Source organism: Panulirus ornatus, chromosome 41 (genome assembly GCF_036320965.1).
Source record: "Panulirus ornatus isolate Po-2019 chromosome 41, ASM3632096v1, whole genome shotgun sequence".
NCBI lineage: Eukaryota > Metazoa > Arthropoda > Malacostraca > Decapoda > Palinuridae > Panulirus > Panulirus ornatus.
In genome coordinates, this window is record NC_092264.1 from 3,133,201 (window position 1) to 3,154,633 (window position 21,433).

Sequence of the window (21,433 nt, forward strand, 5' to 3'; positions counted from 1 at the left end):
CTTGTGAGAAAGACTTTTGGATGTTAATGTGCTGAGAGGTGTAACTGAAGGGATGCCTGATCATTATCTTGTGGAAGCGAAGGTGAAGGTTTGTAGAGGTTTTCAGAAAAGAAGACTGTTGAGGTGAAGAGAGTGGTGAGAGTAAGTGAGCTTGGTAAGGAGACTTGTGTGAGGAAGTACTAGGAGAGACTGAGTACAGAATGGAAAAAGGTGAGAACTAAGGAGGTAAGGGGAGTGGGGGAGGAGTGGGATGTATTTAGGGAAGCAGATGGCTTACGCAAAAGATGCTTGTGGCATGAGAAGCGTGGGAGGTGGGCAGGTTAGAAAGGGTAGTGAGTGGTGGGATGAAGAAGTAAGATTGTTAGTGAAAGAGAAGAGAGAGGCATTTGGACGATTTTTGCAGGGAAATAATGCAAATGAGTGGGAGATGTATAAAAGAAAGAGGCAGGGGGTCAAGAGAAAGGTGCAAGAGGTGAAAAAGAGGGCAAATGAGAGTTGGGGTGAGAGAGTATCATTAAATTTTAGGGAGAATAAAAAGATGTTTTGGAAGGAGGTGGCCCAACCCACCCACATACACATGTATATACATACACGTCCACACATGCAAATATACATCCTATACATCTCAACGTATACATATATATAGACACACAGGCATAGACATATATACACATTTACGTGATTCATAATATTTTGCTTTGTCGCTGTCTCCCGCGTTAGCGAGGTAGCGCAAGGAAACAGACGAAAGAATGGCGCAACCCGCCCACATACACATGTATATACATACACGTCCACACACGCAAATATACATACCTATACATCTCAGTGTACACATACATATACACACACAGACATATACATATATACACATGTACATAATTCATACTGTCTGCCTTTATTTGTTCCCATCGCCACCTCACCACACATGGAATAACAACCCCCTCCCCCCTCATGTGTGCAAGGTAGCGCTAGGAAAATACACCAAAGGCCCCATTTGTTCACACTCAGTCTCTAGCTGTCATGTAATAATGCACCGAAACCACAGCTCCCTTTCCACATCCAGGCCCCACACAATCCATGGTTTACCCCAGACGCTTCACATGCCCTGGTTCAATCCATTGGCAGCACGTCGACCCCGGTATACCACATCGTTCCAATTCACTCTATTCCTTGCACGCCTTTCACCCTCCTGCATGTTCAGGCCCCGATCACTCAAAATCTTTTTCACTCCATCTTTCCACCTCCAATTTGGTCTCCCACTTCTCCTCGTTCCCTCCACCTCTGACACATATATCCTCTTGGTCAATCTTTCCTCACTCATTCTCTCCATGTGGCCAAACCATTTCAAAACACCCTCTTCTGCTCTCTCAACCACACTCTTTTTATTTCCACACATCTCTCTTACCCTTACATTACTTACTCAATCAAACCACCTCACACCACATATTGTCCTCAAACATCTCATTTCCAGCACATCCACCCTCCTGCGCACAACTCTATCCATAGCCCACGCCTCGCAACCATACAACATTGTTGAAACCACTATTCCTTCAAACATACCCATTTTTGCTTTCCGAGATAATGTTCTCAACTTCCAAACATTCTTCAAGGCTCCCAGAATTTTCGCCCCCTCCCCCATCCTATGATTCACTTCCACTTCCATGGTTCCATCCGCTGCCAGATCCACTCCCAGATATCTAAAACACTTTACTTCCTCCAGTTTTTCTCCATTCAAACTTACCTCCCAATTGACTTTACCCTCAACCCTACTGTACCTAATAATAACCTTGCTCTTATTCACATTTACTCTTAACTTTCTTCTTTCACACTCTTTACCAAACTCAGTCACCAGCTTCTGCAGTTTCTTACATGAATCAGCCACCAGTGCTCCCCCCCCTCCCCCATCATGTGTGCGAGATAGCGCTAGGAAAAGACAATAAAGGCCACATTTGTTCACACTCTGTCTCTAGCTGTCATGTAATAATGCACCGAAACCACAGCTCCCTTTCCACATCCAGGCCCCACAGAACTTTCCATGGTTTACCCCAGACGCTTCACATGCCCTGGTTCAATCCATTGACAGCATGTTGACCCCAGTATACCACTTTGTTCCAATTCACTATATTCCTTGCACACCTTTCACCCTCCTGCGTGTTTAGGCCCCAATCACTTAAAATCTTTTTCATTCCATCTTTCCACCTCCAGTTTGGTCTCCCAATGCTCCTTGTTCCCTCCACCTCTGACACATATATCCTCTTGGTCAATCTTTCCTTGCTCATTCTCTCCATGTGACCAAACCATTTCAAAACACCCTCTTCTGCTCTCTCAACCGCAATCTTTTTGTTACCACACATCTCTCTTTCTCTATTATTACTTACTCGAGTCAAACCACCTCACACCACACATTGTCCTCAGACATCTCATTTCCAACACATCCACCCTCCTCCTTACATCTCTATCCATAGCCCACACCTCGCAACCATATAACATTGTTGGAACCACTATTCCTTCAAACATACCCATTTTTGCTTTCCGAGATAATGTTCTCAACTTCCACACATTCTTCAACGCTCCCAGAACTTTTGCCCCCTCCCCCACCCTATGATTCACTTCCGCTTCCATGGTTCCATCCGCTGCCAGATCCACTCCCAGATATCTAAAACACTTCGCTTCCTCCAGTTTTTCTCCATTCAAACTTACCTCCCAATTGACTTGACCCTCAACCTTACTGTACCTAATAACCTTGCTCTTGTTCACATTTACTCTCAGCTTTCTCCTTTCACACACTTTACCAAACTCAGTCACCAGCTTCTGCAGTTTCTCACATGAATCAGCCACCAGCGCTGTATCGTCAGCGAACAACAACTGACTCACTTCCCAAGCTCTCTCATCCACAACAGACTGCATACTTGCCCCTCTTTCCAAAACTTGCATTCACCTCCCTAACAACCCATCTGTAAACAAATTAAACAACCATGGAGACATCACACACCCCTGCCACAAACCGACATTCACTGAGAACCAATTACTTTCCTCTCTTCCTACACGTACACATGCCTTACATCCTCAATAAAAACTTTTCACTGCTTCTAACATCTTGCCTTCCACACCATATATTCTTAATACCTTCCACAGAGCATCTCTATCAACTCTATCATATGCCTTCTCCAAATCCATAAATGCTCCATACAGCTTTTCTAAGTATTTCTTACTTACATTCTTCAAAGCAAACACCTGATCCACACATCCTCTACCACTTCTGAAACCACACTGCTCTTCCCCAATCTGATGCTCTGTACATGCCTTCACCCTCTCCATCAATCCCCTCCCAAATAATTTCCCAGGAATACTCAACAAACTTATACCTCTGTATTTGAGCACTCACTCTTATCCCCTTTGCCTTTGTACAATGGCACTGTGCAAGCATTCCGCCAATCCTCAGGCACCTCACCATGAGTCATACATACATTGAATAACGTTACCAACCAGTCGACAATACATTCACCCTCTTTTTTAATACCATCCAAACCCGCCGCTTTGCTGGCTTTCATCTTCCGCAAAGCTTTTACTACCTCTTCTCTGTTTACCAAATCATTCTCCCTAACCCTCTCACTTTGCACACCACCCCGACCAAAACACCCTATATCTGCCATTCTATCATCAAACACATTCAATAAACCTTCAAAATACTCACTCCATCTCCTTCTCATATCACCACTACTTATCACCTCCCCATTTGCCCTGTTCACTTATGTTCCCATTTGTTTCCTTGCCTTATGCTTTTTATTTACCTCCTTCTAAAACATCTTTTTATTCTCCCTAAAATTTAATGATACTCTCTCACCCCAACTCTCATTTGCCCTCTTTTTTGCCTCTTGCACCTTTCTCTTGACCTCCTGCCTCTTTCTTTTATACATCTCCCAGTCATTTGCATTATTTCCCTGCAAAAATTGTCCAAATGCCTCTCTCTTCTCTTTCACTAATAATCTTACTTCATCCCACCACTCACTACCTTTTCTAATCTGCCCTCTTCTCATGCCACAAGCATCTTTTGCACAAGTCATCATTGCTTCTCTAAATACATGCCATTCCTCCCCCACTCCCCTTACCTCCTTTGTTCTTCCCTTTTTTCATTCTTTACACAGTCTCTCCTGGTACTTCCTCACACAAGTCTCCTTCCCAAGCTCACTTACTCTCACCACTCTCTTCACCCCAACATTCTCTCTTCTTTTCTGAAAACCTCTACAAATCTTCACCTTCGCCTCCACAAGATGATGATCAGATGTCCCTCTAGTTGCATTCCGCCAATCCTCAGGCACATCACCATGAGTCATACATACATTAGATAACCTTACCAACCAGTCAACAACACAGTCACCCCCTTTTATAATAAATTCCACTGCAGTACCATCCAAACCTGAGGTGGTGTGCAAAGTGGGGGGGTTAGGGAGAATGATTTGGTAAACAGAGGAGAGGTGGTAAAAGCTTTGCTGAAGATGAAAGCCGGCAAGGCAGTGGGTTTGGATGGTATTGCAGTGGAATTTATTAAAAAAGGGGGTGACTGTATTGTTGACTGGTTGGTAAGGTTATTTAATGTATGTATGACTCATGGTCATACATTCTTTCTCCCCTATCCCTGGGGATAGGGGAGAAAGAATACTTCCCACGCATTCCTCACGTGTCGTAGAAGGCGACTAAAGGGGACGGGAGCGGGGAGCCAGAAACCCTCCCCTCCTTGTATTTTAACTTTCTAAAAGGGGAAACAGAAGGAGGAGTCATGTGGGGAGTGCTCATCCTCCTCGAAGGCTCAGATTGGGGTGTCTAAATGTGTGTGGATGTAACCAAGCTGAGAAAAAAGGAGAGATAGGTAGTATGTTTGAGGAAAGGAACCTGGATGTTTTGGCTCTGAGTGAAACGAAACTCAAGGGTAAAGGGGAAGAGTGGTTTGGGAATGTCTTGAGAGTAAAGTCAGGGGTTAGTGAGAGGACAAGAGCAAGGGAAGGAGTAGCACTACTCCTGAAACAGGAGTTGTGGGAGTATGTGATAGAGTGTAAGAAAGTAAACTCTAGATTGATATGGGTAAAACTGAAAGTTGATGGAGAGAGGTGGGTGATTATTGGTGCATATGCACCTGGGCATGAGAAAAAGATCATGAGAGGCAATTGTTTTGGGAGCAGCTGAATGAGTGTGTTAGTGGTTTTGATGCACGCGACCAGGTTATAGTGATGTGTGATTTGAATGCAAAGGTGAGTAATGTGGCAGTTGAGGGAATAATTGGTATACATGGGGTGTTCAGTGTTGTAAATGGAAATGGTGAAGAGCTTGTAGATTTGTGTGCTGGAAAAGGACTGGTGATTGGGAATACCTGGTTTAAAAAGCGAGATATACATAAGTATACGTATATAAGTAGGAGAGATGGCCAGATAGCGTTATTGGATTACGTGTTAATTGATAGGCGCACGAAAGAGAGACTTTTGGATGTTAATGTTCTGAGAGGTACAACTGGAGGGATGTCTGATCATTATCTTGTGGAGGCGAAGGTGAAGATTTGTAGAGGTTTTCAGAAAAGAAGAGAGAACATTGGGGTGAAGAGAGTGGTGAGAGTAAGTGAGCCTGGTAAGGAGACTTGTGTGAGGAAGTACTAGGAGAGACTGAGTACAGAATGGAAAAAGTTGAGAACAAAGGAGGTAAGGGGAGTGGGGGAGGAATGGAATGTATTCAGGGAAGCAGTGATGGCTTACGCAAAAGATGCTTGTGGCATGAGAAGCATGGGAGGTGGGTTGATTAGAAAGGGTAGTGAGTAGTGGGATGAAAAAGTAAGATTATTAGTGAAAGAGAAGAGAGAGGCATTTGGACGATTTTTGCAGGGAAAAAATGCAAATGAGTGGGAGATGTATAAAAGAAAGAGACAGGAGGTCAAGAGAAAGGTGCAAGAGATGAAAAAGAGGGCAAATGAGCGTTGGGGTGAGAGAGTATCATTAAATTTTAGGGAGAATAAAAAGATGTTTTGGAAGGAGGTAAATAACGTGCGTAAGACAAGGAAGCAAATGGGAACTTCATTGAAGGGGGCTAAGGGGGAGGTGATAACAAGTAGTGGTGATGTGAGAAGGAGATGGAGTGAGTATTTTGAAGGTTTGTTGAATGTGTTTGATGATAAAGTCGCAGATATAGGGTGTTTTGGTCGAGGTGGTGTGCAAAGTGAGAGGGTTAGGGAAAATGATTTGGTAAACAGAGAAGAGGTAGTAAAAGCTTTGCGGAAGGTGAAAGCCGGCAAGGCAGCAGGTTTGGATGGTATTGCAGTGTAATTTATTAAAAAAGGGGGTGACTGTATTGTTGACTGGTTGGTAAGGTTATTTAATGTATGTATGACTCATGGTGAGGTGCCTGAGGATTGGCGGAATGCTTGCTTAGTGCCATTGTACAAAGGCAAAGGGGATAAGAGTGAGTGCTCAAATACAGAGGTATAAGTTTGTTGAATATTCCTGGTAAATTATATGGGAGGGTATTGATTGAGAGGGTGAAGGCATGTACAGGGCATCAGATTGGGGAAGAGGAGTGTGGTTTCAGAGGTGGTAGAGGATGTGTGGATCAGGTGTTTGCTTTGAAGAATGTATGTGAGAAATACTTAGAAAAGCAAATGGATTTGTATGTAGCATTTATGGATCTGGAGAAGGTATATGATAGTTGATAGAGATGCTCTGTGGAAGGTATTAAGAATATACAGTGTGGGAGGCAAGTTGTTAGAAGCAGTGAAAAGTTTTCACCAAGGATGTAAGGCATGTGTACGAGTAGGAAGAGAGGAAAGTGATTAGTTCTCAGTGAATGTAGTTTGCGGCAGGGGTGTGTGATGTCTCCATGGTTGTTTACTTTGTTTATGGATGGGGTTGTTAGGGAGGTGAATGCAAGAGTTTTGGAAAGATTGGCAAGAATGCAGTCTGTTGTGGACGAGAGAGCTTGGGAAGTGAGTCAGTTGTTGTTCGCTGATGATACAGCGCTGGTGGCTGATACATGTGAGAAACTGCAGAAGCTGGTGACTGAGTTTGGTAAAGTGTGTGAAAGAAGAAAGCTGAGTAAATGTGAATAAGAGCAAGGTTATTAGGTACATTAGGGTTGAGGGTCAAGTCAATTGGGAGGTAATTTTGAGTGGAGAAAAACTGGAGGAAGTTAAGTGTTTTAGATATCTGGGAGTGGAACTGACATCGGATGGAACCATGGAAGCGGAAGTGAATCATAGGGTGGGGGAGGGGGCGAAAATTCTGGGAGCGTTGAAGAATGTGTGGAAGTCGAGAACATTATCTCGGAAAGCAAAAATGGGTATGTTTGAAGGAATAGTGGTTCCAACAATGTTGTATGGCTGTGAGGTGTGGGCTATGGATAGAGATGTGCGTAGGAGGGTGGATGTGCTAGAAATGAGATGTTTTAGGACAATATGTGGTGTGAGGTGGTTTGATCGAGTAAGTAATGTAAGGGTAATAGAGATGTGTGGAAATAAAAAGAGCGTGGTTGAGAGAGCAGAAGAGAGTGTTTTGAAATGGTTTGGTCACATGGAGAGAATGAGTGAGGAAAGACTGACAAAGAGGATATATGTGTCAGAGGTGGAGGGAACGAGAAGAAGTGGGAATGAGACCAAATTGGAGGTGGAAAGATGGAGTGAAAATGATTTTGAGTGAACAGGGCCTGAACATGCAGGAGGGTGAAAGGCGTGCAAGGAATAGAGTGAATTGGAACGATGTGGTATACTTGGGCCGACGTGCTGTCAGTGGATTGAACCAGGGCATGTGAAGCGTTTGGGGTAAACCATGGAAAGTTGTGTGGGGCCAGGATGTGGAAAGGGAGCTGTGGTTTCGATGCATTATTACGTGACAGCTAGAGACTGAGTGTGAACGAATGGGGCCTGAACGAATGGGGCCTGAACGAATGGGGCCTTTGTTGTCTTTTCCTAGCATTACCTTGCACACATGAGGGGGGAGGGGGTTGTTATTACATGTGTGGCGGGGTGGCGATGGGAATGAATAAAGGCAGACAGTATGAATTATGTACACATGTATATATGTATATGTCTGTGTGTGTTTTTACATGTATACGTTGAGATGTATAGGTATGTATATTTGCATGTGTGGACATGTATGTATATGTGTGTGTGGGTGGGTTGGGCCATTCTTTCGTCTGTTTCCTTGCGCTACCTTGCTAACGCGGGAGACAGTGACAAAGCAAAATATATATAATATATATGACTCATGGTGAGGTGCCTGAAGATTGGCAGAATGCTTGTATAGTGCCATTGTACAAAGGCAAAGGGGATAAAAGTGAGTGTTCAAATTACAGAGGCATAAGTTTGTTGAGTATTCCTGGGAAATTGAATGGGAGGGTATTGATTGAGGGGATGAAGGCATGTACAGAGATCAGATTGGGGAAGAGCAGTGTGGTTTCAGAAGTGGTAGAGCATGTGTGGATCAGGTGTTTGCTTTGAAGAATGTATGTGAGAAATACTTAGAAAAGCAAATTGATTTGTATGTAGCATTTATGGTTCTGGAGAAGGTATATGATAGTTGATAGAGATGCTCTGTGGAAGGTATTAAGAATATATGGTGTGGGAGGCAAGTTGTTAGAAGCAGTGAAAAGTTTTCACCAAGGATGTAAGGCATGTGTACGAGTAGGAAGAGAGGAAAGTGATTAGTTCTCAGTGAATGTAGTTTGCGGTAGGGGTGTGTGATGTCTCTATGATTGTTTTATTTGTTTATGGATGGGGTTGTTAGGTAGGTGAATGCAAAAGTTTTGGAGAGAGGGGCAAGAAGGCAGTTTGTTATGGATGATCAGTTGTTGTTATGGATGATCAGCTGTTGTTCACTGATGGTACTGCGCTGGTGGCTGATTCGGGTGAGAAACTGTAGAGGCTGGTGACTGAGTTTGGTAAAGTGTGTGAAAGAAGAAAGCTGAGAGTAAATGTGAATAAGAGCAAGGTTATTAGGTACAGTAGGGTTGAGGGACAAGTTAATTGGGAGGTACGTTTGAATGGAGAAAAACTGGAGGAAGTTAAGTGTTTTAGATATCTGGGAGTGGATGGAACCATGGAAGCGGAGGTGAGTCATATGGTGGGGGAGGGGGCAAACATTCTGGGAGCACGGAAAAATGTGTGGAACGTGAGAACATTATCTCGGAGAGCAAAAATGGGTATGTTTGAAGGAACAGTGGTTCCAACAATGTTATATGGTTGCGAGGCATGTGCTATAGATAGCTTTGTGCTGAGGAGGGTGGATGTGCTGGAAATGAGATGTTTGAGGACTATATGTGGTGTGATGTAGTTTGATCGAGTAAGTAATGAAAGGGTAAAAGAGACATGTGGTAATAAAAAGATTGCGGTTGAGAGAGCAGAAGGGTGTGTATTGAAGTTGTTTGGTCACATGGAGAGAATGAGTGAGGAAAGATTGACCAAGAGGATATATGTGTCAGAGGTGGTGGGAACGAGGAGAAGTGGGAGACCAAATTGGAGGTGGAAAGATGGAATGAAAAAGATTTTGAGTGATCGGGGCCTGAACATGCAGGAGGGTGAAAGGTGTGTAAGGATTAGAGTGAATTGGAATGATGTGATATACTGGGGTTGATGTGCTGTTAATGGATTGAACCAGGGCATGTGAAGCTTCTGGGGTAAACCATGGAAAGTTGTGTGGGGCCTGGATGTGGAAGGGAGCTGTGGTTTTGGTGCATTATACATGACAGCTAGAGACTTAATGTGAACGAATGGGGCCTTTGTTGTCTTTTCCTAGTGCTACCTCACGCACATGTGGGGGGAGGGGGTTGTCATTTCATGAGTGGCGGGGTGGCGACGGGAATGAATAAGGGCAGACAGTATGAATTTTGTACATGTGTATATATGTATATGTCTGTGTGTATACATATGTATACATTGAGATGTATAGGTATGTATATGTGCATGTGTGGATGTGTATGTATATACATGTGGATGTGGGTGGGTTGGGCCATTCTTTCATCTGTTTCCTTGCGCTACCTCGCTAACGCGGGAGACAGCGACAAAGTATGATAAAAATGAATAAATATATTTTTTCATACCTTTCGCCATTTCTTGCATTAGCGAGGTAGCATTAAGAACAGAGGGCTGAGCCTTTGAGGGATAGGGGAGAAAGAATACTTCCCACACATTCCCAGTGTGTCATAGAAGACAACTAAAGGGGACGTGAGCTGGGGGGGGGGGCTAGACACCCTCCTTTCCTTGTATTTTAACTTTCTACAAGGGGAAACAGAAGGAGTCACTCTGGGAGTGCTCATCCTCCTTGAAGGATCAGATTGGGGTGTCTAAATGTGTGTGGATGTAACCAAGACGAGAAAAAAGGAGAGGTAGGTAGTATGTTTGAGGAAAGGAACCTGTACATTTTGGCTCTGAGTGAAACAAAGCTCAAGGGTAAAAGGTAAGAATGGTTTGAGAATGTTTTTGGAGTAAAGTCAGGGGTTGGTGAAAGGACAAGAGCAAAGGAAGGAGTAGCAATACTCCTGAAAGAGGATTTGTGGGAGTATGTGATAGAGTGCAAGAAAGTAAACTCTATATTGATATGGGTAAAACTGAAAGTGGATAGAGAGAGATGGGTGATTTTTGGTGCATATGCACCTGGGCATGAGAAGAAAGATCATGAGAGGCAAGTGTTTTGGGAGCTGCTGAGTGAGTGTGTTTGCAGTTCTGATGCACGAGACAGAGTTATAGTGATGGGTGATTTGAATGCAGAGTTGAGTAATGTGGCAGTTGAGGGAATAATTGGTGTACATTGGGTGTTCAAAGTTGTAAATGAGAATGGTGAAGAGCTTGTAGATTTGTGTGCTGAAAAAGGACTGGTGATTGGGAATACCTAGTTTAAAAAGAGAGATATACATATGTATATGTGTGTAAGTAGGAGAGATGGCCAGAGAGCGTTATTGGATTACATGTGAACTGACAGGTGCGTGAAGGAGAGACTTTTGGATGTTAATGTGCTGAGAGGTGCAACTGGAGGGATGTCTGATCATTATCTTGTGGAGGCGAAGGTGAAGATTTGTAGAGGTTTTCAGAAAAGAAGAGAGAAAGTTGGGGTGAAGAGGGTGGTGAGAGTAAGTGAGCTTGGGAAGGAGACTTGTGTGAGGAAGTATCTGGAGAGACTGAGTGCAGAATGGAAAAAGGTGAGAGCAAAGTATGTAAGGGGAGTGGGGGAGGAATGGGATGTATTTAGGGAGGCAGTGATGGCTTGTGCAAAAGATGCTTATGGCATGAGAAGCATGGGAGATAGGAAGATTAAAAAGGGTAGTGAGTGGTGGGATGAAGAAGCAAGATTATTAGTGAAAGAGAAGAGAGAGGCATTTGGACAATTTTTGCAGGGAAATAGTGGAAATGACTAGGAGATGTATAAAAGAAAGAGGCAGGAGGTCAAGAGAAAGGTGCAAGAGGCGAAAAAGAGGGCAAATGAGAGTTGGGGTGAGAGAGTATCATTAAATTTTAGGGAGAATAAAAAGATGTTTTGGAAGGAGGTAAATGAAGTGCATAAGACAAGGGAACAAATGGGAACTTCGTTGAAGGGTGCTATATTTTGAAGGTTTGTTGAATGTGTTAGATGATAGAGTGGCAGATATAGGGTGTTTTGGTTGAGGTGGTGTGCGAAGTGAGAGGGTTAGGGAGATTGCTTTGGTAAACAGAGAAGAGGTAGTGAAAGCTTTGCGGAAGGTGAAAGCCAGCAAGGCAGCGGGTTTGGATGGTATTGCATCGGAATTTATTAGAAAAGTGGGTGACTGTGTTGTTGACTGGTTGGTAAGTTTATTCAATGTATGTATGGCTCATGGTGAAGTGCCTGAGGATTGGTGGAATGCATGCATTGTGCCATTGTACAATGGCAAAGGCGATAAAGGTGAGCGCTCAAATTACAGAGGTATAAGTTTGTTGAGTATGTCTGGGAAACTATATGGGAGGGTATTGATTGAGAGGGTGAAAGCATGTACAGAGCATCAGATTGGGGAAGATCAGTGTGGTTTCAGAAGTGGTATAGTATGTGTGGATCAGGTGTTTGCTTTGAAGAATGTATGTGAGAAAATGTATTTGAGAAATACTTAGAAAATCAAATGGATTTGTATTTAGCATTTATGGATCTGGAGAAGACATATGATAGAGTTGATAGAGATGCTCTGTGGAAGGTATAAGAATATATGGTATGGGAGGTAAGTTGCTAGAAGCAGTGATTAGTTTTTATCAAGGATGTAAGGCATGTGTACGAGTAGGAAGAGGGGAAAGTGATTGGTTCTCAGTGAATGTTGGTTTATGGCAGGGATGCATGATGTCTCCATGGTGGTTTAATTTGTTTATGGATGGGGTTGTTAGGGAGGTGAGTGCAAGAATTTTGGAGAGAGGGGAAAGTATGCTGTCTGTTGTGGATGAGAGGGCTTGGGAAGTGATTTGGTTGTTTTTCGCTTATGATACAGCACTGGTGGCTGATTCGTGTGAGAAACTGCAGAAGCTGGTGGCTTAGTTTAGTAAAGGGTGTGAAAAAAGAAAGCTGAGAGTAAATGTGAATAAGAGCAAGGTTATTAGGTACAGTAGGGTTGAGAGACAAGTCAGTTGGGAGGTAAGTTTGAATGGGGAAAAACTGGAGGAAGTGAAGTGTTTAGATATCTGGGAGTGTATGTGGCAGCGGATGGAACCATGGAAGCGGAAGTGAGTCACAGGGTGGGGGAGGGAGCGAAAGTTCTGGGAGTGTTGAAAAATGTGTGGAAGGCGAGAGCATTACCTCGGAAAGCAAAAATGGGTATGTTTGAAGGTATAGTGGTTCCAACAATGTTATATGGTTGCGAGGCATGGGCTATAGATAGAGTTGTGTGGACGAGGGTGGATGTGTTGGAAATGAGATGTTTGACGACAGTATGTGGTGTGATGTGGTTTTATTGAGTAAGTAATGAAAGGGTAAGAGAGATGTGTGGTAATAAAAAGAGAGTTGTTGAGAGAGAGAGGAAGAGGGTGTATTGAAATGGTTAGGTCACATGGAGAGAATGAGTGAGGAAAGATTGACAGAGGACATATATGTCAGAGGTGGAGGGAACGAGAAGTGGGAAACCAAATTGGAGGTGGAAAGGATGGAGTGAAAAAGATTTTGAGCGATCGGGACCTAATCATGCAGGAGGGGGAAAGGTGTGCAAGGAATAGAGTGTATTGGAACGAAGTGGTATACCGGGGTCGATGTGCTGTCAATGGATTGAACCAGGGCATGTAAAGCGTCTGGGGTAAACCATGGAAAGTTTTGTGGGGCTTGGATATGGAGAGGGAGCTGTGGTTTCGGTGCGTTATACATGACAGCTCTAGACTGAGTGTGAACAAATGTAGCCTTTGTTGTCTTTTCGTAGTGCTACCTCGCACGCGTGTGGGGGAGGGGGTTGTCATTTCATGTGTGGTGGGGTAGCAACGGAAATGGATAAAGTCAGCAAGTATGACTTATGTACATGTGTATATATGTATATATCTGTGTATGTATATATATATGTATGTATATATTATCCCTGGGGATAGGGGAGAAAGAATATTTCCCACGTATTCCCTGCGTGTCGTAGAAGGCGACTAAAAGGGAAGGGAGCGGATGGCTGGAAATCCTCCCCTCTCATTTTTTTTTAATTTTCCAAAAGAAGGAACAGAGAAGGGGGCCAGGTGAGGGTATTCCCTCAAAGGCCCAGTCCTCTGTTCTTAACGCTACCTCGCTATCGTGGGAAATGGCGAATAGTATGAAAAAAAAAATGTATATATATGTATACATTGAAATGTATAGGTATGTATATGTGTGGGTGTGGATGTGTATGTATGTACATGTGTGTTTGGCCATTTTTTCGTCTGTTTCATTGTGCTACCTCGCTAACGCGGGAGAGAGTGACAAAGTATAATAAATAGAAAAATAAATAATTCATACTTGCTGCCTTTATTCATTTCCCATTGCCACCCCACCACACATGAAATGACCCCCCCCCCCCCCCCCTCCCCTTGCGTGCGCGAGGTAGCGCTAGGAAAAGACAACAAGGCCACATTAGTTCATAGTCTCTAGCTGTCATGTGTAATGCACCGAAACCACGGCTCCCTTTCCACATCCACAAATAGAAAGTAAAGTTTTTTGTGCAAGTAAAGTTGAGAGTAAATGAGTCTTATTACGATTAAGAATGTGCAGTGTAGTTTAACTGGTTGTTTTAAACACTTAAAGGATACATGGAAATGAGGAATACTAGCAGAGAAATTTTGTGAAATTATATGAATTTGGAATGAAGGTATGGAGACTGACGGGCTGAAAAACATTTATAGTGACATGAAATTCTAAAAGGTGTTAGATTTAACAACAAAGATTGTGTATGGAATGTTGTTTGGAGTTAAACAATATATATCTTGAATCTCAGTCTTCCCACTTATCTCCAGTATGCATTCTGTAAGGGAAAATCCACAGATATTCTTTGCTATCTTACTAAAGTCTGTTCATCATTCCAGAAAGATTCTGGGGAATCTTATATAGCCATTCTTGATATATCCAGACCTTTTGACAGGGTGTGACATCAAGGTCTCGACTCCAAGCTCCCTTCTTTTAGCTTTCCTCTCTCACTTTGCTCCCTCATTTCTAGCTTCCTCTCTGGCTGATTTATCTCCTTTTCCCCCTTTCTCCAACACATTGGAGTTCCCAGTGTTCTGTCTTGTCTCATACACTTTCGTTTATTAACAGTTCCCTTTCATTTGCAGGTAAGGAAATGCACTCATATGCCAATGACTCAACACTACGTTCCTCCTCATCCTGTAATTCTGCTCCTACTTCTCTCTCTTGATCTGGACCTTATTTCGACAACTTTCTCTGTTAACTTGGACTGGATATCTCAGTGGGTTAGAAGAAATCTGGTTAAGTTTAATGCCTCCAAGACCCAGTTTCTGCCCAACTCTGTCAAAAATTCCTCAACTTTCCTCTCCCCTTTGACCGTTCTGTAACTCCAACTCTTAACTCAGATGAACATACTTGCTATTACTGTAACAACCATGCTTTCTTTTTCTTGGGAACCTCTCAGTGTGGAAATAGTGAAGTCTGCCTTTAAGAAACTGGGAGTTCTGTTTAGATGTTGAAATTTCTTTTCTTCCTAACAGCTACTCAGTTTATGCATGGGATTGATCTGTCCATGGAGTATCATCCTCACATTTGGGTTGGTTCTCACTCTAGAGCTGTACTTGACAGAGTTGAATCAAAAGGGGTTTGAAGTATAAACTCCCTAAGACTAACTTCAAAACTAGACCCGCTTGCCCTTTACAGTCATGCTGGTTCACTTTCACACTTCTTTAGGTATTAATTTGTATTTGCTTTTGAGAACTGGCTGCTTAAAGAATGTGTGGAAAGAGAGAACATTATCTCGTAGTGAGAAAATGGGTATATTAAAGGAATAGTGGTTACAACAATATTATATGGCTGCGAGGCATGGGCTATAGACATGTTGTACAGAGGAGGGTGGATGTGTTGTAGATGAAGTGTTTGAGGACAATATGTGGTGTGAGGTGGTTTGATTGAGTGAGTACTGAAAGGGTAAGAGAAAAGTGTGGTTGAGAGAGCAGAAGATGGGGTGTTGAAATGGTTTGAACATATGGAGAGAATGAGTGAGGAAAGGTCGACAAAGAGGATATCTATGTCAGAGGTGGAGGGAACAATGAGAAGTTGGAGTCCAAATTGGAGGTGGGAAGATGGAGTGTAAAAGATTTTGACTGAATAGGGCCTGAACATATAGGAGGGTGAGACGCATGCACGGAATAGAGTGAATTGGAATGATGTGGTATGCTGTGGTGGATGTGCTGTCAGTGGACTGAACCAGGGCTTGTGAAGCATCTGGGGTAAACCATGGAAAGGGCTGTAAGGCCGGAATGTGGATAGGGAGATGCATTACACGTGACAGCTAGAGATTGAGTGTGAATGAATGTGGCCTTTTTTTTGTCTGTTTTCCTGGCACTGCCTTGCCTACGCCCACTCTGTGGGACAGGATGGCACTGGGGATGGATGAAGATAAGCGAGTATTGATATGTACATGTGTATACATGTAAATTGCTGTGTATGCGTATGATTGCTATTTCCTCTGGGGCGGGGTAGTAGTAATGGATGAAGGCAAGCAAGTATGAATATACATATGTCTGTGTATGTATGTATATGTGCATGTATGGGCATTTATGTATATACATGTGTCTGTGGGTGGGTTGGGCCATTCTTTTGTCTGATTCCTTGTGCTCCCTCGCTAATACGGGAGACAGTGACTATGTATAATAAGAATATTTTTTTTATTTTTGTACTTTGTCGCTGTTTCCCGTGTTAGTGAGGTAGCACAAGGAAACGGATGAAAGAATGGCCCAACCCACCCCCATACACATGTATATACTTAAACGCCCACCCACGCACATATATATACCTATACATTTCAATGTATACATACATATACATACACAGACATATACATATATACACATGTACATATTCATACTTGCTGCCTTCATCCATTCCCATTGCCACCCCACCACACATGAAATGGCACCCCCCTTCCCCCGCGTTTGCGAGAGGTAGCGCTAGGAAAAGACAACAAAGGCTACATTCGTTCACACTCAGTCTAGAGCTGTCATGTGTAATGCATCAAAACCACAGCTCCCTTTCCACATCCAGGCCCCACAAAACTTTTCATGGTTTACCCCAAACGCTTCACATGCCCTGGTTCAATCCATTGACAGCACGTTGACCCTGGTATACCACATCGTTCCAATTCACTCTATTCCTTGCATGCCTTTCACTCTCCTGTATGTTCAGGCCCTGATCGCTCAAAATCTTTTTCACTCCATCCTCCCACCACCAATTGGGTCTCCCACTTCTCATTCCCTCTACCTTTGACACATATATCCTCTTTGTCAATCTTTCCTCACTCATTCTTTCCATGTGACCAAACCATTTCAATACACCCTCTTCTGCTCTCTCAACCACACTCCTTTTATTACCACACATCTCTCTCACCCTTTCATTACTTACTTGATAAAACCACATCACGCCACATTTTTTTTTTTTTTTTTATACTTTGTCGCTGTCTCCCGCGTTTGCGAGGTAGCGCAAGGAAACAGACGAAAGAAATGGCCCAACCCCCCCCCATACACATGTACATACACACGTCCACACACGCAAATATACATACCTACACAGCTTTCCATGGTTTACCCCGGACGCTTCACATGCCTTGATTCAATCCACTGACAGCACGTCAACCCCTGTATACCACATCACTCCAATTCGCTCTATTTCTTGCCCTCCTTTCACCCTCCTGCATGTTCAGGCCCCGGTCACACAAAATCCTTTTCACTCCATCTTTCCACCTCCAATTTGGTCTCCCTCTTCTCCTCGTTCCCTCCACCTCCGACACATATATCCTCTTGGTCAATCTTTCCTCACTCATTCTCTCCATGTGCCCAAACCATTTCAAAACACCCTCTTCTGCTCTCTCAACCACGCTCTTTTTATTTCCACACATCTCTCTTACCCTTACGTTACTTACTCGATCAAACCACCTCACACCACACATTGTCCTCAAACATCTCATTTCCAGCACATCCATCCTCCTGCGCACAACTCTATCCATAGCCCACGCCTCGCAACCATACAACATTGTTGGAACCACTATTCCTTCAAACATACCCATTTTTGCTTTCCGGGATAATGTTCTCGACTTCCACACATTTTTCAAGGCTCCCAAAATTTTCGCCCCCTCCCCCACCCTATGATCCACTTCCGCTTCCATGGTTCCATCCGCTGACAGATCCACTCCCAGATATCTAAAACACTTCACTTCCTCCAGTTTTTCTCCATTCAAACTCACCTCCCAATTGACTTGACCCTCAACCCTACTGTACCTAATAACCTTGCTCTTATTCACATTTACTCTTAACTTTCTTCTTCCACACACTTTACCAAACTCCGTCACCAGCTTCTGCAGTTTCTCACATGAATCCGCCACCAGCGCTGTATCATCAGCGAACAACAACTGACTCACTTCCCAAGCTCTCTCATCCCCAACAGACTTCATACTTGCCCCTCTTTCCAAAACTCTTGCATTTACCTCCCTAACAACCCCATCCATAAACAAATTAAACAACCATGGAGACATCACACACCCCTGCCGCAAACCTACATTCACTGAGAACCAATCACTTTCCTCTCTTCCTACACGTACACATGCCTTACATCCTCGATAAAAACTTTTCACTGCTTCTAACAACTTGCCTCCCACACCATATATTCTTAATACCTTCCACAGAGCATCTCTATCAACTCTATCATATGCCTTCTCCAGATCCATAAATGCTACATACAAATCCATTTGCTTTTCTAAGTATTTCTCACATACATTCTTCAAAGCAAACACCTGATCCACACATCCTCTACCACTTCTGAAACCACACTGCTCTTCCCCAATCTGATGCTCTGTACATGCCTTCACCCTCTCAATCAGTACCCTCCCATATAATTTACCAGGAATACTCAACAAACTTATACCTCTGTAATTTGAGCACTCACTCTTCTCCCCTTTGCCTTTGTACAATGGCACTATGCACGCATTCCGCCAATCCTCAGGCACCTCACCATGAGTCATACATACATTAAATAACCTTACCAACCAGTCAACAATACAGTAACCCCCTTTTTTAATAAATTCCACTGCAATACCATCGAAACCTGCTGCCTTGCCGGCTTTCATCTTCCGCAAAGCTTTTACTACCTCTTCTCTGTTTACCAAATCATTTTCCCTAACCCTCTCACTTTGCACACCACCTCGACCCAAACACCCTATATCTGCCACTCTGTCATCAGACACATTCAACAAACCTTCAAAATACTCATTCCATCTCCTTCTCACATCACCACTACTTGTTATCACCTCCCCATTTACGCCCTTCACTGAAGTTCCCATTTGCTCCCTTGTCTTACGCACCCTATTTACCTCCTTCCAGAACATCTTGTCCTTAAACACCTCATTTTCAACACACCCACCCTTCTCCGCACAACCCTATCCATAGCCCATGCCTCGCAACCATATAACATTGTCGGAACCACTATTCCTTCAAACATACCCATTTTTGCTCTCTCAGAAAAGATTCTCGCCTTCCACACATAATCCAACGCTCCCAGAACGTTCACCCCCTCCCCCACCCTGTGACTCACTTCTGTTTCCATGGTTCCATCCGCTGCCAAGTCCACTCCCAGATATCGAAAAACACTTCACTTCCATCACTTTTTCTCCATTCAAACTTACCTCCCAGTTAACTTGTCCCTCAACCCTACTGTACCTAATAACCTTGCTCTTATTCACATTTACTCTCAGCTTTCTTCTCTCTTACACTTTACCAAACTCAGTCACCAGCTTCTGCAGTTTCTCACCCGATCAGCCACCTGAGCTGTATCATTAACAAACAACTGACTCACTTCGCAAGCCCTCTCATACACAACAGACTGCATACTTGCCCCTCTCTCCAAAACTCTTGCATTTACCTCCCTGACAACCCCATACATAAACAAATTAAGCAACCATGGAGACATTACGCACCCCTGCCGCATACATGTTCACCATTTCCTGCATTAGTGAGGTAGCGTTAAGAACAGAGGACTGAGCCTCAGAGGGAACATCCTCACCCTGATGCTATGTCACATGATTACTTTGTGACCATTAGCAGCTCGAAGTTGGGCCATTTTGATAACTATTTCTTTCCAACCTCCTTGAAGCTTTGGACCTCTTTGTGCTCATGGAATGATTAGGGAGGTCAAGAATCCAGGCTTTGGAAATTGGCTGTTTGAGAAGCATGTGGTATGACTAGATGGAGTTAAGAGAGAAATGAGGGTGTATGTGCTAGCTTTGGTATGGTAGGGAATGAATTGTGGAGTAGTAGAGTGGGTGAAATACTTTTGAGGTGACTTGGGCATGAAAGAATGCAAGGAAAGTGTATGACCCCCTTGCCCTACAATGCAATCTTGGTTCACACTCCCCTCTTCTGTAGGTATTACTTAAGTTTTTGCTCCTGAGAGATGGCTGCTTGTGTGTACACACCACTAGCTAGACCACACGATACTCGGCAAGCTGCTGCATCGCATGATTATTGTTTGGCCATCAGCAACTCATGGGTGGGCCATTTTGATACCTGCTTCTTTCCCTATACACCAAAGCTCTGGAACTTTCTACCCTCTTGTGTCTTTTCCCAATAACTATGACACGGCACATTTCAAATGACAGGATTTTCACTCAAAAATTTGGTATTACTTTCCCTTGTCTTTTCTTTTTCAATTTCATCATTCTCTCTCTTTCAGTTAAGGCCCAGCCTTGATATGGCCTTTTGTTTGTGACTGGAGCCTTCAACATAAAAAGTAGAAAAAAAAAATTATGGTATAATTCAAGAGGTTGGTGTGACAGGAATGTCTCTTGTGACATGGGGAAATAAAGTGGATGAGCACTGGAGGGAGAGGAATGGTGTAAGAATGCATGGAATGGTGTATGTGAGGGAGGCATGTAAGGACAGGGATGAGCAGAGGCTCTTTTTCTGTAGCCACTTCCATGTTGGGACTTCATGGGAGGAATGTATCAAAGATATGGATAGATAATTAGATTCACCGATTTGTAACTTTTTGAATTAGGCAAGAGAATCTGAAGTTTGCCTTTGCAGACATTTAGAAGCCATCATTGATAGTACATGAGTAGAAGTGGCTCAACAACAAACGGTATATGAACGTTATGGCTGTTGCATACATTTAGAGTCTAGCTTTAATTGCATGTGGTTCACAGTGAACATTTCTTTACTGGAAGGAGTGAAATCATAGACTAATAAAAGGAGTACAGCCAGTGAAATAGATATGTAATTTCTTTAATCTTGGTGAAGCAATATAGTAAGAAAATAAGAATGGTCTGTTCACAAAGATTTATTAGTTGTACCATGTGTTACTTTGATTTTTCTTAACTGATGAGCAGGCTGTGAGTAACCTTGAAAACATCATGTTTGGAAAAGGGTTCCAAGCCCGTGTGATTCCTGAGGTAGTGCTCTGTATGATTCTTGCCTGCTCTGCTGCTGGTATGGTACACAGAGTCTCTGTTACAGTTTGGTGAGTTTTGATATATATTTATATTTTGCCAACATAGCTATTATAACATGTATGATTATTTATTAACTTTAGAGGGAAATAATTAACCCACATTTGGGAAGAAAGAATACTATCCACATGTCTGCCTGTTGAAGTAACTAAGAGGGGTTTGAAATTCTTCCCTCTTGCATTATCATTTTCCAAAGTAAGGAAAAGGAGGAGGAGCTGTCTTAGGATTTTTCCTTAAAGGGTCAGTCATGTATTCTTTATGATACCATGCTAAAATAAGAATAGGTAAACAAGTATGAAGGAAAGGAAGTTTGATT

The 21,433-nt window shown here is 43.1% G+C and overlaps 1 protein-coding gene across 1 annotated transcript in view; it reads left to right on the forward strand.

Moving 5' to 3' along the window:
• LOC139761624 (dolichyl-diphosphooligosaccharide--protein glycosyltransferase subunit KCP2) overlaps positions 1-21,433 on the forward strand; it is a 59,218-nt gene that overhangs the window by 32,931 nt on the left and 4,854 nt on the right. Inside the window, exon 3 of the mRNA XM_071685895.1 lies at positions 20,998-21,128. Coding sequence (XP_071541996.1) covers positions 20,998-21,128 — 131 coding nt within the window. The remainder of the gene's footprint in view (positions 1-20,997; positions 21,129-21,433) is intronic.